Consider the following 15950-nt stretch of genomic DNA (forward strand, 5'->3'; position numbering starts at 1 on the left):
TTTCATGCATAGCAACTTAGGTTCATTCTTTCACTGGCTTTCAGACCTTTATCATGCCCTGGAATACTCACTTGATTGCATCCTATGAGACTTTTATTTATTGATCCCCTTATATTTTCAAGGTCTACTTGTGTTCTTAGACTAGGTGCTTTGTGAGAGGGCGACTCTTTAAGATAAGCTTTCAGTTAGCACTCCCGAACCAGTTGGTCCAAGGTGCTGGGTGTTAAGACACCCCTAAGGACTTACTCCCTCAAGTCTCTTTCCCCCATACATACACACCACAGGTACATGGTTTGTTATTTTCTTACTTGAGACCTTGGTGTCCAGTACCTCTTTGGGTTACTAAGTGTTCTGTAGCAAAGGTTACTCTTGATAGTGGACTTTCAGCTGATAATCCCAGGTTAGTTAACCCAAGTTACCAAGTGATAAGGCACCCCTGAGAGCTTATTCATCCAAGTAGATCCTTTACACAGGAGCACCACAGACACATGCCTTAAGATTCAACCCTTGGTGCCTAGCGTTATTTCTTATTCTTTTTCTTTATTTCTCAACTTTCATTTTTCTTTCCCTTTTTCTTATTAGGATCTTGTTATTTAGCTAGTCTCATGGGGTGTGTTTCAAGCATATGATTCAGGACAGCTAGTTGCCTTCCTACCTTGTTGGTGAACCAACTTAGCTAAGTAATTACTACACCACAAGCTTAAGAACTTACTCCACAATATGAACCTCACTCTGGTCTTTCATAACATCTCTTTTTATTTGACTTAGAGGACAAGCATACAAGTAGGCAAGTTAAAAATGCTTCAGGTATCTTGAAACAGCACACATATGACAAAGGCGGGGAAAAATGAACATTAAAACTTAGTCATGTAAACTAAAGAGTAGCTAATAATCAGGGATACATTCAGACTTTCAATTTGAGCATTTCCAAGCATGTGGAATCAAGTAACAATACAACCTTTTAGTGGTGACTTCTAGCCATCCCTTTGTTGTCATCGTCCATAGCTTTTGCATCCTTCTTCGCCTCCTTGGATGATGGTGCACTGCTTTTCCCGAAGATTTGATTGAGTTCCTGCAAATTTATTGGAAGTTGCTTGTTCCCAAAGCACTTGAGAAATAGTTAGCATGCATGTATGCTTGTGAATTTCTGAACCTGATTTGATGTGTGGACACCAAACTTAGTTCCTTGCCTAATGCAACAGATTGAATACATGCAGAGAACCTTATGTGCTTTTATTACTAAAACGACTATGAACTAGAAACTAAACTCTTGTCAAGTGGTTTCCCTGATTGGTTGGGGCTAGCAAACTGCTTTGAAGAGGTGTAGTGTGATTCTAACTGAGATCTTTGGTGGAACACCAAACTTAGAATCACACATTCACTCTTGAATTGTTTTGGTGTGCAACACCAAACTTAGCTCCTCGCAATACAGGGTCACTTGTAACTTTTATTGAGATGATCATGAAAAGGAAACTACCTTAGGTTGGGTTGCCTCCCAACAAAGCGCTCTTTTAGCGTCGCTAGCTCGACGATTTCTCCATCAGTTGAGATGATATTTCATTTTGGGGCTTTCCCCCATGTTGCCCATGTAGTGCTTGAGCCTTTGTCCGTTCACAGTGAAGGTCCTCTTTGAGCTTTCCTCCATGATTTCTATGTGTCCATACGGTGAAACTTTTGTGACAAGAAAGGGTCCAGATCACCTTGACTTGAGTTTCCCGGGGAAAAGTCTCAATTTGGAGTTGTAGAGGAGCACTTGCTGTCCTTTTTCGAAGCTCCTAGGTGTAAAATTGAGGTCATGTCTTCTCTTTGCCTTTTCTTTATAGATCTTGGCATTTTCATATGCTTGAGATCTAAACTCCTCCATTTCCTACAGCTGCAAGACTCTTTTTTCACCAACGGCAAGGCTATCAAAATTTAGTAGCTTGAGAGCCCGGAGAGCTTTGTGTTCAAGTTCCAATGGTAAATGACAGGCCTTCCCATACACCAGTTGATATGGGGACATCCCGATTGGTGTTTTGAATACCGTTCTGTATGCCCAAAGAGCATCATCTAGCTTCTTCGACCAGTCTTTTCTTGATGCTCCTACAGTCTTCTCCAGAATCCTTTTTAAATCTCTGTTAGATATCTCAGTTTTCCCACTTGTTTGGGGGTGGTAAGGTGTGGCAACCTTGTGCTTTACCCCGTATCGTAGGAGAAGAGCTTCTAGTGGTCTGTTACAAAAATGGCTCCCTCCATCACTGATGAGCGCTCGTGGGACTCCGAACCGGCTAAAGATATTCTTTCTGAGAAAGTTCATGACCACCTTGTTATCATTTGTTGGGGTTGCAATGGCCTCTACCCACTTGGAAACGTAATTCACTGCTACTAGGATATACTTGTTTGAATATGAGGTTGGAAATGGTCCCATGAAATCGATTCCCCATAAATCAAACAGTTCCAGCTCTAAGATGAAATTCTGTGGCATCTCATTTCTTTTGGGTAGGTTTCCAGCTCTTTGGCATTCATTGCAGTTCTTTGCTACTTCCTTGGCATCCTTGAAAAGGGTGGGCCAAAAGAATACGCTTTGTAACACCTTGGCTGCAGTTCTTTCCCCTCCAAAGTGGCCTCCATAACACGAACCATGGCAGTTCCATAGGACCTCTCTTCCCTCTTCTTCTGAAACACATCTTCTAAGGATTCCATCTGAACACTTCTTGAATAGATATGGTTCATCCCAAACAAAATACTTTGCGTCATTGATGAGCTTTCTTTTTTGATGTTTGTTGATTTCTGGAGGTAAAGCCCCAGTTGCCTTGAAATTGGCAATATCTGCAAACCAGGGTGCTCTATGAACTGTCATCAACTGCTCATATGGGAAGAACTCATTTACACTTGTATCATGTGTTCCTTCTTTATCATGAGGGATTCTGGATAGGTGATCTGCTACTTTGTTCTCCACTCCTTTCTTGTCTCTAATTTCAATATTGAATTCCTGCAACAACAAGATCCATCTTATTAGTCTTGGTTTTGATTCTTGCTTGGCAAACAAATATTTAAGTGCTATGTGATCTGTGAAAACGATCACTTTGGCACCAATGAGGTATGATCTAAACTTGTCAAATGCAAAAACTATTGCCAGCAACTCTTTTTCAGTAGTGGTATAATTTCTTTGAGTGTCATTGAGGACTTTGCTGGCATAGTATATCACATGGACCAAGTTATCTTTCCTCTGTCCTAACACTGCCCCAACTGCAAAATCAGATGCGTCACACATCAGTTCAAATGGTAAGTTCCAATCAGGTGGGGAAATGATAAGGGCAGAGGACAGCCTCTTTTTCAAGTTTTCGAATGCTAGCATGCATTTTTCATCAAAGACAAATGGTGTATCAGATACAAGGAGATTGCTTAAGGGCTTGGCTATCTTTGAAAAATCTTTAATAAACCTTCTGTAAAAGCCAGCATGCCCTAAAAAGCTCCTATTGCCTTGACATCACTTGGTGGGGGTAATTTTTCAATGAGTTCCACCTTAGCTCTGTCTACCTCAATGCCTTGGTTAGAAACCTTATGGCCAAGAACTATTCCTCCTGTCACTATAAAGTGACATTTCTCCCAGTTCAAGACCAAGTTGGTTCTTGACATCTTTTTAATACGAGGGCCAGGTGATTTAGGCAATTAGGAAAGGAATCTCCGAATACTGAAAAGTCATCCATAAAGACTTCAATGAATTTTTCTATCATGTCTGAGAAAATGGAGAGCATGCAGCATTGGAAAGTTGCAGGCGCGTTACATAGCCCAAATGGCATGCGCCTGTAGGCAAACACTCCATATGGGCAAGTGAATGAGATTTTCTCTTGGTCTCTCGGATCAACCACTATTTGGTTATATCCTGAATAACCATCGAGAAAACAGTAATATGCATGTCCTGCAAGTCTTTCCAGCATCTGATCCATGAAAGGAAGGGGGAAATGATCTTTTCTTGTAGCTTCATTGAGTTTTCTATAGTCTATGCACATCTGCCATCCTGTGACGGTCCTTGTAGGAATGAGTTCGTTCTTCTCATTGGGTACTACAGTGATTCCTCCTTTCTTGGGGACCACTTGGACAGGACTGACCCATGGGCTATCTGAGATCGGGTAGATCACCCCTCCCTGCCATAACTTCATGACTTCTTTCAGTACCACTTCCTTCATGACTGGATTCAGCCTCCTCTGGGGTTGAATGGATGGTTTGGCATCATCTTCCAATAGTATCTTATGCATGCATATGACCGAACTGATCCCCTTCAGGTCAGCGAGGGTCCATCCAATGGCATCCTTATGCTTTCGCAATACTTGGAGTAGTTCATCCTCTTGATCTTGGCTGAGGGCTGAGTTTATGATCACTGGGTAACTTTCATTCTCTCCTAAGTATGCATATTTGAGAGTGGGTGGCAGTGCTTTGAGTTCAAGTTTGGGTGCTTCTTTTCTTTCATTCTCCTCCTTTGGTGCACCCTGAACATGAATCTCCGCTGTTGCAGCTTCTTCGCTAGATGCTGATTCCTCTTCTGTTAACCCTTCAAGTTCTTCTTCAAAAATCTCTTGTACTGCATCTTCCAGTGAATCCAACCTCATACATTCTCTCAATGGTTCTTGTGGGTAGCTCATGGCCTTGAACACATTGAATGTCATTTTCTCATTGTGTAATCTTAGGGTAAGTTCACCTTTTTGGACATCAATGATAGCCCCAGCAGTGGCCAAGAATGGTCTTCCCAGGATGATGGAGGCCTTGGCTTCCTCCTTCATGTCTAACACTACAAAGTCTGCTGGGAAGATAAAATCTCCTACCTTCACCAGCAAGTCTTCTACTATGCCATGAGGAAACTTGAATGATCGGTCTGCCAGTTGTAGGGCCATTTTTGTTGGCTTGGCCTCCTCAATCCTCATTTTTCTCATCATAGCTACGGACATTAGATTTATGCTGGCTCCTAAGTCACATAGAGCCTTCTCCACTGTGATTTCCCCTATAATACAAGGGATCTGGAAGCTTCCAGGATCCTTCAATTTCTGGGGCAGTTTGTGCTGAATGATGGCACTACATTCTTCGGTTAGTATCACAGTCTCATTGCTCTTCCAGCTTCTCTTCTTGGTCATTAATTCCTTTAAAAACTTGGCATAGAGTGGCATTTGCTCTATTGCTTCAGCAAAGGGTATGTTAATTTGTAGTTTCTTGAAGATTTCCAAAAATCTTAAGAATTGGTTGTCAACTCCCTTCTTTTTCAATTGCTGAGGGTATAGAGCTTTTGGGACGTCTGGCTTCAGCATTTCTCCTTTTTGCTGTGAACTGGGAGTGAGAATTTGGACTTCATCTCGTTCCTCTTCCCTTTCATTCGAGTTCCTCTCTTGTGGTTTCTTGGGAGCTTCTTTCAACTCCTTCCCACTTCTGAGGGTGATAGCCTGACATTCCTCTCTTGGGTTTGGATCGGTGTTGTTGCACATGTTATGGCTAGGAATTTGCTTGAATAAGTAGCCAATCTGTGTTTCAAGTTTCTTGATGGCAACATCTTGATTCTGCATATTGGACCGCACTTCCTCTCGGAACATTTTACTGTCTTGAACTTCTTTGCATATACGTTTAAGTAGAGTCTCAATCCTTGAGAGTCTATCTTCGGATGATTATGAGTTGAGATTGGAGGGATGAGAAGGGCCATTTTGGCTTTGGTATGGATGTTGAGATGTGTTGTTAGGTGGGTGCTGATATGGTCTCTGTGTGGAATGTTGGTGAGCCGCATTGTTGTTGGGGTTGTGACGTCTCTGATCTTGGCCTTGATCTTGTTGACTTTTCCACCCAAAGTTTGGGTGGTTCCTCCAACCAGGATTATAAATTTTGGAGTATGGGTCATGGGTCTGCCTAGGTGAGTTTCCAATGTAGTTGGCTTGTTCCTAATCACCTTCTGCTTCTACATTCACTCCTTTTTGGGTTGCTGATGAGGTGGTGATTGCTGCTACTTGGTTCCTCTCCATCTTCTTGGTAAGATCAGCCAGCTGCTTGGTGATCATCTTGTTTTGGGCTAGCAGTGCATCCACGTTGTTTAGCTCCATCACTCCTCTAGTGTTGCCTCTTTCAGAAGCATAGAAGTAGTCATTCTCAGCTATAGTCTCAATGACATCTATGGCTTCTTCAATGGTCTTCTTCTTGTTCAGAGATCCCCCAGATGAGTGATCTACTGCCTTCTTTGATTCATAAGAAAGACCTTCATAAAAAATGTGTAACTACACCCATTCATTGAACATATCTGGTGGGCATCTTCTTGTCAAGTCCTTAAACCTCTCACATGCTTCATAGAGAGTTTCACCATCTTGTTGCTTGAAGGTTTGTACCTCAGCTCTCAACCTGTTGATTCTTTGAAGAGGATAGAATCTCGCCAAGAATTTGTTCACCACATCTTCCCAGGTTGTTAAACTCTCCTTCGGGAAGGATTCCAGCCATTTAGATGCTTTGTCCTTGAGTGAGAAGGGAAACAGAAGTAGTCTATAGGTGTCAGGATGAACACCATTAGACTTCACAGTATCGCATATCCTCAGGAATGTAGTGAGATGTTGATTGAGATCTTCTTGGACACTTCCTTCGAATGAACAGTTGTTCTGAATAAGGGTGATGAGCTGTGGCTTCAGTTCAAAATTATTGGCATGTATGGTTGGCTTTTGGATGCTACTTCCATAGTTTCCTGGGTTTGGATTTATGTAGGATCCCAGAACTCTTCTCTCTTGCCCAGCATGATGCGCTGGACCTTCTCTGCCATGGTTGTGAGCCTCTTCTTCATGATGGTTCTCCATATTCTCATCCATGTCTGGTTCAAAATACTCTTCCTCTTCCTCAGCACCAACAACTCTCTTTCCTCTTGCTTCCCTCCTTAATCTAAGGAAGGTCCTCTCAGGTTCAGAATCAAAAGAAGTTGAAGCCCCACTTCTTCTACCTGTCATACAACCAACAAGGCCAAAGAAAAAGGGAGATGGAGAGTATTCTTGTTAAAAATGCTGTTAGTGTGAGTAATGCAATATATCAAACAGTTAGTGGGTTAGTGAACTGAATTGTAACAAATAAGAGAACACCACAAACGGGTAGGGGTAACGGGAAGAAAATAACTGAAACTGAAAGTGAATTAATTAATAGAAATTAAATCAAACAAAAGAAAAATGCTGAATCTAGTTATCCACCAATTTAATCGTTGTTGATACAAAATCAATCCCCGGCAACAGCGCGATAAACTTGATGCACGGAAACTTGTCTCTCAACAAATTTCCCTCGGCAAGTATACCGAATTGTCGTCAAGTAAAAACTCACAATAGAGTGAGGTCGAATCCCATAGGGATTGATTGGTCAAGCAACTTTAATTGGAGGAATGTTCTAGTTGAGCTAAGCAGAATTTGATTGGAGAGTTGCAGGAAATTAACTGGCGGGAAAGTAAATGGCAGAAAGTGTAATTACTGGAAATAAAGAACTGAATGTAAATAACGGAAAGTAAATTGCAGAATCTTAAATGAGGAATGGGGAAGATGAACATAAAAATAAATAGCAGAAAGTAAAGAGGATGGGTAAGATCAGAAATGGGGGATTCATTGGGCTCAGGAGATGTTGTATTCTCTGGATCAAGTTCATTCTCATCTCTTCCTCAATCAATGCATTCATTGATCTCCTTGGCAATCTTAAGTGATTGGATTCCAATTCCTTGGTAATCCAATCTCTCAAATCTTGATCAATAGCCAATTCCTTGGTCTAATTGCTCATGAGAAGAGATGAAGTATGGTCACTAATTATACCACATGTATTCCCAAATCAAAGTATTGGTAGGATTATATGTCACCATATCCACCCAAACCCCAATTTGGTCCAACATGAGAAAGCATTTCTAGCATGATCTCTTCATTCCTCTTCCAAGGTCCGAAGAGATCCAAGTATGAATAGCTTCTTTTCCAAGATAACTACCCAATAGGATGAAGATTGAAAGCTTTCTAGTAAAATCAAGAGAAAATAAAGAAGAAGAATAATGAAAACTATTATTGATCCATCAAATTACAACAGAGCTCCCTAACCCAATGAAAGGGGTTTAGTTGTTCATAGCTCTGGGAATGGAAAGCGTAAGTGTAAAGTACATTATGAAAACTAAAACTAGAAGTTGCAAAGAAAGTAAAGTATACAGAGTGTAGTTCTCCAAAATGCCAAAAGCTCCCTTTACTAGTTCAAAACTACTCCTATATATACTACTCTTCTGATCTTCTAGTTGGCTCTTCAAGTCTTGGATAGGGGCCTTTGGATCTTAAGTTGAAGCAGTTGCAGTCTTTAGTGGGCTCAGCTTTGCTTGAAGAGAGAAAATGTGAGTTAGGCATGGACGTTAGTTAGGACGTTAGTGGTGTTAACATTAAGTGAAAATGTGGGTTCGAGAACGTTAGTGACGATCACCTTTTTCACTAACGTTCCTAACCCAAGATGGTCCACGTTAACTTCAACGTTAGTGGCACTAACGTGACCACTAACGTTGCCTCTTGGTCCTTCACAAACGTTATTTGCATTCACCCTTTCCAATAACGTTTGCTTGTTGCCTTTCCTTCCTACGTTAGAGTCCACGTTAGTGTAGCTAACGTGGGCATGCCTCAGCTTCGAGAGTGTTAGTGACACTTACCTTTGTCACTAACGCTCCAAACGCCCCTTCTCACGTTAGTGCCTCACGTTAATTGTATTAACGTGGCCACTAACGTGGTGGTCATTGCCATCTCCAACGTTAGTGACAAAGGTGAGTGCATAACGTTGGCTCATCATTTCTTTCCTCCACGTTAGCTTCCACGTTAATGTAGTTAACGTGGTAACTAACGTGGCTAATAGTGGCTTGGTCCCATGAAATCATTCAAAATTCACAATGTTTGCTTGAATCAAGATGTAAGTGATTATCTACCCAAAAATTGCTTATTAACTAAGAAAATGCATGAAACTACCCTAAAACAGTAAAGAAAAGGTCAGTGAAACTGGCCAAAATGCCCTGGCATCAATAATCCCATAAATCCCTCACCTTTCTTAAAAGAAAAATGTTTTTATTTGCAAAAGAATAAGAAGTACATGAATTTCGAATTATATCTTGAAAATAATCTAATTATTTTGATGTGGTGACAATACTTTTTGTTTTCTGGATGAATACTTGAACAGTGCATATTTTTGATATTGTTGTTTATGAATGTTAAAACTGTTGGCTCTTGAAAGAATAATGAAAAAGGAGAAATGTTATTGATAATCTGAAAAATCATAAAATTGATTCTTGAAGCAAGAAAAAGTAGTGAATATAAAGCTTGCGGAAAAAAAAATTTTGGCGAAAAATAAAAGAAAAAAAGAAAGAAAAAGAAAAAGCAAGCAAAAAAAGCCAATAACCCTTTAAACCAAAAAGGCAAGGGTAAAAAGGATCCAAGGCTTTGAGCATTAATGGATAGGAGGGCCCACAGGAATAAAATCCTGGCCTAAGCGGCTAAATCAGGCTGTCCCTAACCATGTGCTTGTGGCATGAAGGTCCAAGTGAAGAGCTTGAGACTGAGTGGTTAAAGTCGTGGTCCAAAGCAAAAAGAGTGTGCTTAAGAGCTCGTGGCACCTCTAATTGGGGACTCTAACAAAGCTGAGTCACAATCTGAAAAGGTTCACCCAGTTATGTGTTTGTGGTATTTATGTATCCGGTGGTAATACTGGAAAACAAAGTGCTTAGGGTCACGGCCAAGACTCATAAAGTAACTGTGTTCAAGAATTAACACACTAAACTAGGAGAATTAATAACAATATCTGAATTCTGAGTTCCTATAGATGCCAATTATTCTGAACTTCAAAGGATAAAGTGAGATACCAAAACTGTTCAGAAGCAAAAAGGCTACAAGTCCCGCTCATCTAATTGGAACTGAGCTTCATTGATATTTGAAATTCATTATATAATCTCTTCTTTTTATCCTATTTTATTTTTAGTTGCTTGGGGACAAGCAACAATTTAAGTTTGGTGTTGTGATGAGCAGATAATTTATACCCTTTTTGACATTGTTTTTACATAGTCTTTAGTATGTTTTAGTCACTTTTTATTATATTTTTATTAGTTTTTATTCAAAAATCACATTTCTGGACTTTACTATGAGTTTGTGTGTTTTTCTATAATTTTAGGTAAATTCTGGTTGAAATTGAGAGACCTGAGCAAAAATCTGATTTAGAGGCTGAAAAAGAACTGCAGATGCTGTTGAATTCTGACCCTCCTGCACTCGAAATGGATTTTCTGGAACTACAGAAGCCCAATTGGCGCGTACTCAATTGCGTTGGAAAGTAGACATCCTGGGCTTTCCAGCAATATTTAATAGTCCATACTCGGCCTGAGATTTGGTAGCGCAAACTGGCATTTAAACGCCATCTCCTTACCCTTTTCTGGCGTTAAACGCCAGAACTGGCATAAAAGTTGGAGTTAAATGCCCAAACTGGCACAAAAGCTGGAGTTCAATGCCAGGAATAGCCTATGCACGTGAAAGCTTCAGTGCTCAGCCCAAACACACACCAAGTGGGCCCCATAAGTGGATTTCTGCACTATCTATCTTAGCTTACTCATTTTCTGTAAACCTAGATTACTAGTTGAGTATAAAAACTACTTTTAGAGATTTATTTTGTACCTCATGATATTTTACATCAGAATTTATATTTTCTACGGCATGAGTCTCTAAACTCCATGGTTAGGGGTGAGGAGCTCTGCTGTGTCTCGATGAATTAATGCAATTACTACTATTTTCCATTCAATCACGCTTGTCTCTATTCTAAGATATTCACTCGCACTTCAACCTGATGAATGTGATGATCCGTGACACTCATCATCATTCTCACCTATGAACGCGTGCCTGACAACCACCTCCGTTCTATCTGCAATAGGTTGAGTGCATATCTCTTAGGTTTCTAATCTAAGATTAGAACCTTCGTGGTATATGCTAGAATTATTGGCGGCCATTCCTGAGATCCAAAAAGTCTAAACCTTGTCTGTGGTATTCCGAGTAGGATCTGGGAAGGGATGACTGTGACGAGCTTCAAACTCGCGAGTGTTGGGCGTAGTGACAGACGCAAAAGGATCAATGGATCCTATTCCAACCTGAGTTAGAACCGACAGATGATTAGCCCTGCGGTGACAGCGCAGCCGGACCATTTTCACTGAGAGGATGGATGGTAGCCATTGACAACGGTGATCCACCAACATACAGCTTGCCACGAAAGGAGCTTTGCGTGCGTGAAAAAGAAGACAGTAAGAAAGCAGAGATCCCGAGGACAGAGCATCTCCAAAACCTCAACCTGTTCTCCATTACCGCATAACAAGTATTTATTTCATGTTCTTTTACTTTTTATAATTAAAACTAAGAATCATTACTGATATCCTGACTAAGAATTACAAGATAACCATAGCTTGCTTCAAGCCGACAATCTCCATGGGATCGACCCTTATTCACGTAAGGTATTACTTGTTCGACCCAGTGTACTTGCTGGTTAGTTGTGTGGAATTGCAAAAGTGTGATTGTAATTTCGTGCACCAGTACGCATGGATGACTTTGCGCCTCTAGCACAGTTCCAGCGTGGGGGCAGCACAACTTTCTATCCAAAATGCTATTTACGCCAATTTTCCTATCCACGCGTATGCGTCCTTGACGCGCACGCGTCATAGATGCGTATGCGTGGGTCGAATTATGCGCAGAGCACACCAGCCGCACGATTCTATCACAACTTTCTGTTCGTTGGATGGGGGAGCGAGATTGCTATCGACGCCCACACGTGGCCTGCGCGCACGCGTGGTTTGCCCCCTTTTTTTTATGTGTATGCAGAATGCAAAATGCAGAATGCAGGTGAATATGCAGAAATTGTGAACGAATACTACTAAAAATAAAATAAAATAAGATTAAGAATAGAAAGGAACGATTATACCATGGTAGGTTGTCTCCCACCTAGCACTTTTAGTTATTGTCCTTAAGTTGGACATTTGGTGAGCTCCGTGTCATGGTGGCTTGTGCTTGAACTCATCTTGAAACTTCCACCAATGCTTGGACTTCCAACATTCTCTATCAATTCCAGATACATTCCCCAAGCTTTGATGGAGTTCTTCACAAGCTTTGAGCTCCCAAAGTCGATCCTCATGTATGCTTGGATCCCAAATCTTGTTTTTGCACCCGTCTTCAAGTGGAACATGATGATTCCATCCGGGTGGTAAGCAATCTGAATTCTCACTAAGGCATCCAAACAGCTTCCTAGACCAATTCATTCGAGCTCTACACCAACCCTTGCATTTAGACTTTGAGCTCCCAACCACAACGAACCTAGGATTGTGTTTCCAACCACTAACCATATCCCTCTTACTCTTAAAGCCACAAAGAGCTCTAAGTTGACTATCTGTCTCAAGTAAACCATATTCATGTGGGAAAGTAAATGTCAAGGATAAGAATTTTACCCACTTGAATATTGTATTGGATTTTAATGGCTTTGGGGGAGAGGTCTCCAACAGCTTTTGGAAGGAGATTTCAAGCTCCATTCCCTTGTGCTCTCTGATGGGGTCGGTATTCTCTTGACAGTTTAGAAATTCTCAATTGAAGTCTCATTTTGAAGTATAGTTTCTAAACCAATCAGGAATCCTTCCATGCAAAAATTTTGTTTTTAGGTTGTCACAAGTAACAAACCCCAATGAAAATTTACCGGAGCATTTGGACTCCGGGTTATCTCCCTAGGAATCAATGGAGTGCATGTGTATTGGCTATGATGGGGTAAAAAAAAGGGTTTTTGTTTATGAGATAGCAAGAGAGTAAACTAAGCGAGTGAATAAAGAAAACAGAATAAAGAACTCTTGGCTAAGACCTGGGTACTTGAGATCACAATCCTAGTTAACAAACCGATTATTGACAATTATGAGAGGCCAACCCATTAAGTCTACTTCTCGAAGCCTTAAGTACGTAACATTTACTCCTAGACTGGAAGTATGTCAAACAGGTCTAATCAAATCCACCCATAAGTCCTAACCTCCCTACTAATCGGCTTAGTAGATGGTTAGCGTCAATGAGCTTCAAATTGATCACATAGGATTCTCAAATTACCAAATTCATTATATCCAAAAACTCAAGATCACTCAAGTTCCTTGGCCTAGGCCAAGAGTTGATAAAACTACTCAAGAACTAAAGAGAGCATTTCATCAAACACCTAGAGTGCAATAAAAATCAACATCATAAATTGCAAAGATACTAAAATCTACCAACATTAATTGCAAGAAAAGTGAGGTCACAACTCAATTCATCAATCAAAGAAACATCAACATCAAATTGTATTAAATGTAAACAAATCCAACATGAGTCATCATCACAAAAGAGAGCAAAATGAGGAATTGACATAAAAACTAAGAGGGTCAAGATGTAGAAATGAGAAATTATCAAAGAAACAAGATGAGATCTAATATTCAAACATGAAATTGAGATAATCTAACCTAATCCTAACCTAATTCTAGAGAGAAGAGGGAGCTTCTCTCTCTAGAAAACTAACTAAAGGCTCATGTTGGCTAAAAACTAATTGCTACCCCTTTGCTTGGACTTCAATTCTGCATGAAATACACTCAGAAACAAGTTGGATTTGGGCCTGGGCAGCTCAGAAATCGCCCCCAGCGTTTTGCCTTCAAGTGGGCCACGTGAGGGTATCGGCGTGTGCGCGCCATGTGTGCGTGCGCATCGATGGCAAATTCTCAATCCGCGCAGACGCGATATGTATGCGTGCGCGTCCTTTGGTGCATTCCCAATCCTTGTTTCTCCATGCATTCTCCCTTTGTGTATGCTTTTCTCCTCATTTCTTCCATCCAATACTTGCCTTATGGACCTGAAATCACTCATCAAACACATCAAGGCATCGAATGGAATTAAAGTGAATTAAAATCACCAATTTAGGGCCTAAAAGGCATGTTTTTACACTTAAGCTAAATTCAAAGGAGAATTACAAAATCATGCTATTTCATTGAATAAATGTGAGAAAAAGTGACAAAATCTCCCAAAATAAGCACAAGATAAATCAAGAAATCGGGGTTTATCAAATCTCCCCACACTTAAACTAAGCATGTCCTCATGCTAAAATCAAGAAGAAGCAAAAGGGTATTAATATTTATTCAATGCAACTACTAAATGCAATCTATCTACATGATGCAATGGCTTAGTCAAAATAAATCAACCTCCAAGAATATGCATATAAGCACCAGGGCCATGGTATTAGCAATCAAGCAAACCACAATTAGATTGAATCATGGAAAGAGTTCATAAACTTTCAAGAAAAGATGATCACGGGTGGAAACATGTAATTGAGCGATCGAACCCTCGTCGGATGTGTATCCGCTCTAAGCACTCAAGTGTATGGGGTTGATTCACTCAATTCTCCTCTAATCATGCTTTCCAAGATTTATTTTTCATCTAACAATCAACACTTACTTTATGCATGCATACAAATATCATGAGGTCTTTCCCACAGGTTGTAACGGGGCTAGGGTCAAGATAGGGTGCATGTGGTTAAGTGAGCTAGAAATTCGAATCTTTGATTTACTTAAACTTTCCACCTAACCTATGACGACCTATACAATTTTGAGCAAACCTAACTACCCATTCTTCACTTTTCTCACACACTCATCTATTCTTTTTTGATCGCCACACCTATGCATTGACTCTTATTGAATTTCACTTTGGGGCATTTTGTCCCCTTTTTATTGCTATTCTTTTTCTTTCTTTTCTGTATATATATATATTATTTTCAACAAAGATAAAAATTAAACTTCTATCTCTACTTAATGTTCCCAACTCTCCCAAAATCAATTGACAAACACTCTCACTAGCCTAAGCTAATCAAAGATCCAAATTAAGGGATATTTATTGTTTTTCACTTAGGCTTGTAATGTGCTACAATTAAGAACAAGTGGGTTAAGCGTAGGCTCAAAATCGGCTAACAATGGAAGATAAAAGGGTAAGCTATTTTGGGTAAGTGAGCTAATTGAACAATGGCCTCAATCATACAAATGCATGTATACACAAAATAATGGACATATAGAATTAAACAAATTAAGGATTACATCATAGGAGGAGAATAATGCACACAATAATGAAAATAAGTGGTTATACGTGATGTAACCACACAATTGGGCTCAAATCTCACACGCTTGTGTTCTTTGCTCAAAACATGATCCACAACGTGTATAACTCAAGCAAGTTCTAAAAAATTTTTTCAACCAGTTGGGGTGGTGCCCTAAAAATGAGTTTCTTGGGAATTTTCATCATATTGATTAAGCTTATTCTAATGCAATATTGTGATTTAGAAAATTTTTTAAAAAAAATTTCCTAGTTTACCCCTTTTTCAATCAAAACACATTTCTTATATAAAAAAAAGGGTTGACTAGATTTTTAGCAATCCATTAATTTTCTAATCACACTCAACAACTAAGATGCAAATCATATATATATATATACTAAGAGTGTGCGCAACCAAAATAAAAGTGTCTACAATAGCATAAATATGTACAATAATCCCAAAATGATCCAAAATATAAAGTGCGGAATAAAACAAAATAAAGTAGTAGCGAATAGAAATAAGAGTCTGAAAGTTCACCACATGGATGCAAACACCGGTCACGAACGGTGACCTCCCCACACTTTAGAATTAATCATCGTCCTCGATGCTACTACTGAAGCTCGGGATGGGGGTCAACAATCAAACCAGGCTGTGGCTCATGCTCAGGCTCGGGCTGTGGAACTGGAGGTGGTACTGGCTGTGGCTCAAGTACTGGCTGTGGAATATCATGCTGGACCTCAGTGGTGGTCTGCGTCTCTGGTGGTGCCTCCTGCTGTGTCAGCTCCTCACTATGCTCCTCCTCTTGGTCCTGCTCGTCAGAGGCGGGAGAGCCTGGAAGTGGAGGGAGCTCAATGCCCTGTGATACAAACACCTGATCTATC

The 15950-nt window shown here is 40.2% G+C and overlaps 1 protein-coding gene across 1 annotated transcript in view; it reads right to left on the reverse strand.

Moving 5' to 3' along the window:
• LOC110266042 (procyclic form-specific polypeptide B-alpha-like) overlaps window positions 1-15950 on the reverse strand; it is an 88187-nt gene that overhangs the window by 67015 nt on the left and 5222 nt on the right. Inside the window, exon 2 of the mRNA XM_021109763.1 lies at window positions 15715-15925. Within this exon, the coding sequence (XP_020965422.1) occupies window positions 15715-15925 (211 nt within the window). The remainder of the gene's footprint in view (window positions 1-15714; window positions 15926-15950) is intronic.

The sequence above is a fragment of the Arachis ipaensis genome, chromosome B01 (assembly GCF_000816755.2).
Source record: "Arachis ipaensis cultivar K30076 chromosome B01, Araip1.1, whole genome shotgun sequence".
Taxonomy (NCBI): Eukaryota; Viridiplantae; Streptophyta; class Magnoliopsida; order Fabales; family Fabaceae; genus Arachis; species Arachis ipaensis.